Source organism: Manis javanica, chromosome 10, assembly GCF_040802235.1.
Source record: "Manis javanica isolate MJ-LG chromosome 10, MJ_LKY, whole genome shotgun sequence".
In the NCBI taxonomy this organism is placed as follows: domain Eukaryota; kingdom Metazoa; phylum Chordata; class Mammalia; order Pholidota; family Manidae; genus Manis; species Manis javanica.
Window position 1 is genome coordinate 88707449 of NC_133165.1, and position 9438 is coordinate 88716886.

General features: G+C 54.2%; 1 protein-coding gene across 3 annotated transcripts in view; it reads left to right on the top strand.

Moving 5' to 3' along the window:
* Positions 1–8101, top strand: part of WNT10B (Wnt family member 10B) — a 29873-nt gene extending 21772 nt beyond the window's left edge. For all 3 annotated transcript variants that reach the window (XM_017639902.3, XM_017639919.3, XM_017639928.3), the window contains 6 exons: positions 1674–1802; positions 2117–2258; positions 3159–3278; positions 3399–3661; positions 5403–5776; positions 6438–8101. In XM_017639902.3, the coding sequence (XP_017495391.2) occupies positions 3205–3278; positions 3399–3661; positions 5403–5776; positions 6438–6896 (1170 nt within the window). In that variant the 5' untranslated portion in view covers positions 1674–1802; positions 2117–2258; positions 3159–3204 and the 3' untranslated portion in view covers positions 6897–8101. The remainder of the gene's footprint in view (positions 1–1673; positions 1803–2116; positions 2259–3158; positions 3279–3398; positions 3662–5402; positions 5777–6437) is intronic.
* The last annotated feature ends 1337 nt before the right edge of the window (positions 8102–9438 follow it).

Consider the following 9438-nt stretch of genomic DNA (forward strand, 5'->3'; position numbering starts at 1 on the left):
CCTTGTCAAGGTCTCTCTGGTTCCTGCCCCTCCCCTTTCCTGGAGCTGGCCGCGTGCTTGGGGTATTAGGCAATGGGTGTGTACCCGCAGCCCTCTCCAGGCCCCGCCTGTTCCACCACCCTCCAGCCGCCTGCGGGTCAGCACTCAGGCCAGCCGGTCGGGCTGAGGGCACTGGGGGCCAGCTCAGGCCACCCAGACTGCCTGCCTGTGGCCTTCTGGCCCAGAGTTAGGCTTCTGCAGAGAGAGAGAACTGGAGTCGGGCCTTGGATTTGGGGCAGGCCGAGTTGGGGAGCCCTGGGGTCACTGAGAAGTTAGAATCTATGGCAATAGTTCTGACCCTGGTCCTTTCTTGGCACCTGACTATACTGCAGACTGACAAACTTAAAATCAGAAGAAACAGTCTGAAACCTGAGGGAGACTCAGAGACACAAAGAGAAATACAAATGTTCAAGAGGTCCCCACGGGAGTAGAGGGTCACAGGAAACCTCATCCTCCTCTTTCAGGGACCTGAGTGAAGTCTCAGGCTGCCATGCAGGAAAAGAGGACAAGGACACTGGTGAGGATTGCTGAATCCAGGTGTAAGGCCAAAAGCTACTGAGATAGGGCTTGCAGATTCTAGTGGCCTCAAAACCACACATGGTTTGATTCTTGGTTCCTCATCAGGAAGGAGGGCAAGAGTTCTAGGGCTCCTTCTCCTCTTCTCTCTGTTCCCAGAGGTGGGGAGGCAGAGAAAAGAAGCCCTCTGTGGTGCTGTCCAGTGGCAGGAACCATGGTACTTCACTTCCCCAGTCTGTTCTGGGTGGTCAATAAATACCCAATAGATGAAAGTCACTGTTGCTTGTTGACAGTTCTGCCCCCCTTAGACTGCAGTGCCCCCTGCAGTTGAGGCAGGACCTGCAGCAGTGCAGGCTGGAAGCTGGCTGCCCAGCAGAGCTACATGGCCACCACCAAGAAAGGGATGACTGTGGCTGTGGGTTTAAGCCCTATGGCTGTGCTTCTCTGGGGGGCCTGTCTCTGAGTCAATGTGCCAGCCTTGGGCACGCGGGGCCAGCCGTGCTTTGGGCTGCGGTCTGGCAGGGGCTGGGGGCGGCTGGGAAGCCTGGGGCCCCTCTCTGGCAAAAATAGCCCACAGTGGTTAGAGCTGGGAGGGTGAGTCAGGCAGGAGCGCGGTGGCGCCTAACCCCTTCACTGCCGCTGCAGCTCCCTAAGGTAGTTTTGCCTCGTCTGTGCATCCCAAGATCAGGCTCTTTCTCTGGCTCTCCTTGGGCTGGGCTCATCTGGGAGTCAGAGGCAGTCCTCATTCCATGTGAAGCAAGTGTGCAAGCCTGGATCTGGAATATGGACCACCAGAGGTGCAGACCTGGGAAGAGCAGGAGACCTCTGCCGGCAAGGATGACTGTAAACAGAGGGAATCAGAGGGGCAGGCTGAAGATCTTCGGGGCTACCAGATCCCCTGTTAAGGCTAAACACTGAGGCCAAAGATGACCCCTCCCAAGGGGCAGGCGCAGGGTTTCTCCCTCCCCTGCTTTGTAGGTGGGTGGAAGCCAAGCCACCCAGAAGGGAGCTTCTCCTGCCAGCTCCTTGTGCCCTGCGGTGTGCTCTCGTGGAGGTCTCCATATGCCAATGTCCAAGGAAGGAAGTTGGTTCTCAGCTCCCTCTTCATTTTGTCAAAGGTACCCTCCAGCCATCCAGCTTTCAGTGGGGAAACTGAGGCAAAGAGCAATGACCACTTGGAGCCAAGGTCCTGGATCCCTAGTCTGGGTCACTGCATCTTCCTTTCGGCCTTGGCGACTCCAGAGCAGGTGAGAGGAACTTGGGCCACCTCCCTCTTCAGTGGGGCCAAGCCTGAACCCCGGCGTCGGGGGAGAGGGTGTGTGTGTGTGTGTTAGCTGGGAGGAGGGGGAGTGGCAGCGCTCCCCGTGTCAAGGCGGGGGGTGGCGGTGCGAGGAGTGGGGTGGGGATGCCCCGGGCTCGGGGAGGGGCTGCAGCTCTGTCAGCCGCGGCAGAGCGCCCGTCATCTGGGTGCGAATAGAGCCAGAGCCCCTAGTCCTTTGCTCGCCTGCTTTCTCGATCACTCCCTCCCTTCCTCCCTCCCTTTCTCCCGCGGCCGCGGCAGCGAAACGGCGGCGAAGAGGAGTGGCCCTGCCCTGGAAGAATGCGGCTCTGCCGAGGGGGCAGAACCCGAGGCGGTCTCCCCAAGGTTTGAGCCCAGGAGATCCAGTCCCACCAGTGGTGGTCCCGCGCCAGAGCAGCTGGAGGTAATAGAACCGGGAAAGCAGGGAGGGCAGGGACGCGCACACGGAGACCAGATAGGCAGGCACACGGGTAGTCAGACGGACAAGCATCCGCCCACAGGGCCACAGAGAGGCAGAGAGAGAACTGAGGATACTGTCAGAGATAAAGACACAGCAAATAAAGGAATGCCCCCAGAATTGGAGGGCGATGAACACGAGAGTGGAGGGGTGGGGACTGAGGCTGGGACCTGTGGGGACCAGACTGGTAACGCGAGGAGAACACGTAGTTAAGAAAAGTGGCAGAGGGGGAAGAGGACTTGGCTTGGCCGCGGTCTGCTTTCAGGTGGGAGCCAGGTTCCTTACCTGACTGCTGCACGTAGCGCCTCCCCTTTTTCCCTACTGGGAGGAAGCGGCTAGAGTCGGTGGGGAGCCCCTTTCTCCACCCTTTTCGCAGAGACTGCCTGCCCTCGACGGCACCTGGAGGCGACACTCTCCCCCACCCCCACCCCGCCGTCTGTAGGTAGTGGGAACCCCCTTCCAATCCCGCCCACTAGCCCTGTGAGGGCAAGAGGCTGTGATGGGTGGAGTGAGCGACTCGTGGGGCCCTCAAAGAGGGAGCGGTGGGGAGGTGGTGGAGCTGTGTTTTGTGAGTCCATATGTCTGAGTTTGCACGTGAGTGTATGTCTGTGTGCCGGGCTTTGTGTCTGGCTGGGTCAGGCTCCCAGAGCGATCCAGTAGGTATTTTTCCTCCAGGGCCCTGGGAGTCTGAGAATCAAGGAGTCATTCTTACTGTTTTGTTTGGGAGGGATGAGAAGGGTCAGGGGGCTGGCACTGGTGAGTTAGGAGCCCAAAGGTGGGCATCCTTCTGGTGCCCAGGCGAGCCACCCTATTCCGGAACCCTCCTTGAGCCTCCCTGTCCCGCAGGCTCTGAGCCATCTGCCCACGGGGGCCTTCGGGCCCGGGCTTCGACATGCCGGAGGAGCCCCGGCCGCGGCCTCCGCCCTCGGGCCTCGCGGGTCTCCTGTTTCTGGCGCTGTGCAGTCGGTGAGCAGTTCCCTCTGTCACCCAGCCTGCAAGAGAAAGCCCTGGACGAAACGGGCGGGAGGAGTCGGAGGGGGCGCGAGACCTGGGCCCCAAGAGACCCTGAAACATCTCCGTTCCCAGGGCCCTAAGCAATGAGATTCTGGGCCTGAAGCTGCCGGGCGAGCCGCCACTGACTGCCAACACCGTGTGCTTGACGCTGTCGGGCCTGAGCAAGCGGCAGCTAGGCCTGTGCCTGCGCAGCCCCGACGTGACGGCGTCCGCGCTTCAGGGCCTGCACATCGCGGTCCACGAGTGTCAGCACCAGCTGCGCGACCAGCGCTGGAACTGCTCGGCGCTCGAGGGCGGCGGCCGCCTGCCGCACCACAGCGCCATCCTCAAGCGCGGTGAGCCTGGCCGGGCGGGTTTGCGCTGCCGCGGCTGAGAGGTGGGGGGCAGGCCGAGGCGAGCGGAGGCGGGAAGGGACGGGTTCACGACTCAGGAAGGGGCCTCTCTGGGAATTCCCCCTGGGAGCCTCACGAATCTGGATTTGGCCACCCGTCTGGGCCCCTGCGCTTCTGATTTCCACCTGCATGCTGCCGGCAAGGCAGCTGCATCCCTGCTCCCCTACCGTAGGGCCCCTCTGTCCTGCCTCCTCCCAGCTCGATCTGGGTTGCACCTGTGAGCTAGAGATGCCCCTAGCCCTGGAAGCTTCAAAAGCCCCCCCCAATCTCTCCCCCAGATTTCTTCCCCCTCCCTCTCTGTGGGACAAGCCCAGGCTGGTGTCCCCAGAGCCTCAGCGGGGGTGGGGTGACGCCCCCAACCATTTAAGGGTTAAACTTACTCCCCTAATTGCTGGGGTTCCCAGGAGTGGAGGCTGGGAACAAAGACCTGATGGCTTTGAAGCCTGGGATCAGCCCCCTCCTCTGTGCTTTGGGGGCCCCAGGTGGCTCTCACCTGAGCAGGTGAAGACCAGCTGGAGGGGCAGAGAACAGGTCACTGCTGGCTTGGTCTGGGAGGTATGGTCTGGGAGGCATTGTTGCTTCTTTCCAGGCCATGCCTTAGTTTACTCCCTGGAGGAGTAAAGATCCATCCAGAACTCAGCTCAAGAGTGGGGGCAGTGCTTTGGGGACTACGGGGTTAATAGGCAGCTGCCATCTGCAGGGGAATTCCCAAGACGTGCGCAAACAGCTTCACCCCTGGAGGGTTGGGGTTGGGGGAGATCAGAAGGCTGGGCCAGGAGCACTCCTCTTGGGGTGGGAGAGTCCTGGCCTCTAAGGAGGTGCTGTCTCTCATTCTCCGAAGGCTCCAGAGAGACCCTGCCTTAAAGGAAGTGAAGGACCCCCTCCTCCACAGGGCCCGGTGTAGGGGAAGGCTTTGATGCCCAAATGAGAAGCGCTACTCCCTAAGCCTGGGAAAGGCTTGTCATCCTGGGCCTCTGTGACCCCCCAAAACATAACAAAGAAGCCAAGAGTTTAAAAGGGCCTTAGGGAAAATCATCCCCACCTCTCTCCCCTTCCCAGCACTTTATAGAGTAATAGCAGGTTAGGATAAACAGAAAGGGCAGTCTTACAGGGTAAATATAAAACTAGAAACTGGAAAGGAGAAGGACAACTCCACAGCTTCAGTGCTTTCTGGGTGTTAGGGTGGTGTAAGGTAGGCTGATTGAAAGACTGATTAAAATAACCTGAAAAAAAAAAAAAAGAACCTAAAATCTCTGCTTCCACCCCACCTAAGCTCCCTGCAGGGCTGGGGAATTTCTAAGGCTTTCAGATGTAGAACTCAGCAAACACATCTTCAAAGACCTCAGGGACTCCCTCCTAGTCCATTCCCAAACCCAGGGGTCTTTCCCTTTAGGCTAGCTCTTTCATCCACACCAGAATATCTCAGATTTACGGAGCGAGAATGGGCCTCAAAGATCATCTCAACTCATTCTCTCCCTTTATAGATGAGGAAACTGAGGCTCTGGGCTTTCTGTTTCCTTCCTTCTCCCATGACTTTCTCCCAAATTACTCAGTTGGTAAATAGCAGGGTCAGGATTCAGTTGAGAACTTCTGAGATTGGCGGGTGGCTGTTTATTTCCTTCCACCTCCCTACTCTCAACTGTTAACTTTAACCACCCCCCCACCACACCGTTTCCACCCCCAGGTTTCCGTGAGAGTGCTTTTTCCTTCTCCATGCTGGCTGCTGGGGTCATGCATGCGGTGGCCACGGCCTGCAGCCTGGGCAAGCTGGGGAGCTGTGGCTGTGGCTGGAAGGGCAATGGTGAGCAGGACCGGCTGAGGGCCAAACTGCTGCAGCTGCAGGCGCTGTCCAGGGGCAAGAGCTTCCCCCACCCCCTGCCCAGCCCAGGCACTGGCTCAAGCCCTGGCCCTGGCCCCCAGGACACATGGGAATGGGGTGGCTGTAACCATGACATGGACTTTGGAGAGAAGTTCTCTCGGGATTTCTTGGATTCCAGGGAAGCTCCCCGGGACATCCAGGCACGAATGCGGATCCACAACAACAGGGTGGGACGCCAGGTATGTGTGTGCAACTTGTCCTGGGTCTCCCTAGCTTTCCAGGCCTGGCTAGAGTTTGCAAGGCACAGCAGAGTAAGAGGATGAGAGTGGTGGGTTATTGTCACTCATCTGGGTGACCTTGAGCAAGTCACTTAACCTCAGTTTTTGCATCTGTTAAAAAAAAAGAGTCTAATGATACTTACCTCACAATGTCATTAAGAGTGAGTTAGCAACTAGAGTACCCGCATAGTGCCTAGTTTGGACAGGTACTCATTATATGGTACCTATTATTACAGCTGCCTTCTTGACAGAATTTAGGGGTGCTTGTGCCAGGCTCCCTTATTTAGCAGTGCTCACTTTGGAGAGAGTACTGAAATGGGAGTCAGGATAACTGAAGTTGAGTCCTGTTGCTAGCTAGTTATCTAAACTGAGTCTCTGTTAGCAGCTAGTGAATTGAAGACTTGGACAAACCACTTTGCTCTGGCTTCAGTTCTCCAACCATGCAGTGACAGCGATGGGTTATTAGTCAGCTTCCCAGTGTCCTTTCTTTTCTGATATTCCATAGCCATTCTTGCCTCTATTTGTCCCTCCCTGTGATCTCTGTTCCCTTCTCTCTCATGTGCCTCTGTGCTCTGTCCTTTTGTTCCAATCCCTTTCCTTTTCTCCACCTCTGATGCTCTAGGTGGTAACTGAAAATCTGAAGCAGAAATGTAAGTGCCATGGTACGTCAGGCAGCTGCCAGTTCAAGACATGCTGGAGGGCTGCTCCAGAGTTCCGGGCAGTGGGGGCAGCTTTGAGAGAGCGACTGGGTCAGGCCATCTTCATCGATATCCACAACCGCAACTCTGGAGCCTTCCAACCCCGCCTGCGTCCCCGTCGCCTCTCAGGAGAGCTGGTCTACTTTGAGAAGTCTCCTGACTTCTGTGAGCGAGACCCCACTGTGGGCTCCCCAGGCACTCGGGGCCGGGCCTGCAACAAGACCAGCCGCTTGCTAGATGGCTGTGGAAGCCTGTGCTGTGGCCGTGGGCACAATGTGCTCCGGCAGACACGAATTGAGCGCTGTCATTGTCGCTTCCATTGGTGCTGCTATGTGCTGTGTGATGAGTGCAAGGTCACAGAGTGGGTTAATGTGTGTAAGTGAGGGTCAGCCTCACCGCAGAGCTGGGAAAGGGGAGGTTCACTTTTTCAGCCCTTTGCTCTGATTTCTGTCCAGGTCAGTCTTGGCCCCTGGAAACTCAAGTATCTACCTGGAAATAGCTTTGGGGTTGGTGCAGATCAGGTGGAGTCTGATGTGTGGCCTTCTCCCCCACAGTAGGCCAGCCTTGGGAGAAGTTGTCACCTGTCTTCTGCTCTTTAAATACCTGAATTGGCAAAGATGAAATGCACTGTATTGCCTCCCTCCACCACCCAAAGGTCCCTTTAACTCTGATGCATACTTTTTTTGGCTGGCAGTCCCTAGAGTTTGACCACTCTTCTCCTTTGAGGGATAGCCCCAGGCATTGTGTGAGCCTAAGACCTATATTCAGAAAGCGAGCACTCACTTGTATTTGCTATTTCCAAACTCCACTGCTGCAGCCTGGGCCCATTTTGTGGGGTATTGGAAGACAGTGAAGAGAGATTTTTCTTGGGGAAGGGACAGATTGCTGGGGGGTGCTTTCTCCTGAGACAGTTGTCTGCCTAGGCCCTTAGGGAGGCTGTCTCCCCACATTCGGATGTTAAGGGGACCCTCCAAAGGTAGAGATTTACCTAGAACTCTGAGCCTCTTTTTCTTTCTTTAGTAGTAGAGGTGGGAATGGATAATTTATTGTACTGAGACTTGTTCTTGGTTCTTGTTTGTAACTAAAATAAATTAAGTTACTGGACCAGTGGATGCAGATGGTGATATTTCTGCCCACACTTCGTTTGGATCCCAGTCCATGGCTTCTTTTCCAGGTTAATCTCCTACCCTCCTACACAATGATTTAATTTATGTATATCCTGCCTGGTTCCACAAAGGATTTAAAATGGTCCTCAGTGACTTAGTTGGTAACTTTTAGTGTGAAAAACCAAGAGAGACTTCAAGGAGTGAGGGGCTAGAGATGCAAACATAGGCCTTATTTACTATGTGCCTCAACTCCAGATTTTGCCTTGGTGGCTGCTCTAGAACAATGGTTGGCGATCCTTCCTCCCCACCCCCCATGCCCTCCCCCAAAGGGTTTGACAGTGAATATATTAGGTTTTTGGGCTTTGTCACAGCTACTCATCTCTGCCTTAATTACTCAACTCTGCTGTTGTCAATCAAAAGCAGCCATAGGCCATGCATAAATGGATGGGCATGGCTTTGTCCAATAAAACTTAATTTGCAGAAATGGACTGCCAGACTGAATTTGGTCCTCTGTAGTTGGTTGATTCCCCTTCCCTACACCACGAGGTCATCTCTGTTCTGGGTTTTTCAAGTCTTGAAAGTATCTCAACATTAAACCTGAACCCAAAAGAGCAGGTGATTTTCTCTCTGGCTCCAAATCAGGGAGCTTGGGAGGCAGATACAAGACTAATAAGAAGCATGTAGAAGGCATTCCAGTACTCAAAAAAGGAGTCTTTTTTGCTCTGAAAACCAGTGAACCAGCATGCTCTCCCACCGAATTATTTGCATATGTATTTTGTCCTTTATTTAGAGCTGTTTTGCATGTAATCTTTGTAAAATAATTCCTTTATCTTTTAGGAGATAACCATAACTATAGAAAACAAAACTGCTTTTATTCCACTCTTTATATTCCCAGTATCTTTGAAACAAATCATTTAGCTTTCAGTTCAGAAAAGGTATATGCATCACACACGTAGAATTTTATGAGTGATTGAACGTTTATGGGGTTGTAAGATGCTTACTCTAACAGGTCATCTTCCCTTGGCCAGGAAATGTAGAAATAGTTCTCTCCACTCCTGTAGGCAATAGATAGATCTGCTACCCAAATGACCCTCAAAATTAGGTGAAATGATGGTAGCACCAGGATAACAAGACATTTTGAGGAGTGTTGGGTTAGGGCAGCACTTTATGGCAAAAGTTTATGTCCCGAATTTCCATTGAGCATTGAAAATTCTGGATTTGGAAATTTGATGGAGGCAGGAAGATATCTCACCCTTCAGGCACTGACTGAGCCTTCTGTGTTTATGGGGGACTTGGGGAAGGATGGGATGCAGCTAGAATGGACAGAGGATATGAAAGAATAATAGTAAGGAATATCCAGAATGGGAATTTCTCACACTCAGGAAGAGGGAGGAGAATCTCCACTGGAGTCACAGCAAGAATATTTCTGCCTTTTCCTGTTTCCTTCCTCTGAATCCCCTTTGGCTTCCTCTCTCTTTCTAGCTGTCTTTTTTCTTCCATCAGACACGCTCTGTGGCAAACTTAAGCCCCAAACCACAACCTTGAGAAATTCCAAATGGATTTTGTCAGCAAGGCCAACACCCCCCTCCCTACCCCTGCTCTCAGCACACGCGCTGGACTCAGACTCAGGGCTGGGGTCAGTGACGGGAGTGGGAGTGTGCAACCCACAGAGAGGGTGGCTACAATTTCAGCTTTTACTTAGTTTCAGTGGTAGCCAGAGGGAGAGAAAAAGCCCAAAGAACCGTAAGTCAGGCCTCTTGGCCTCCTTTGGCTCAGGAAGAGCTCTTCTCTCTCTTACCCTTTCAAGTGGCTGGGAAGC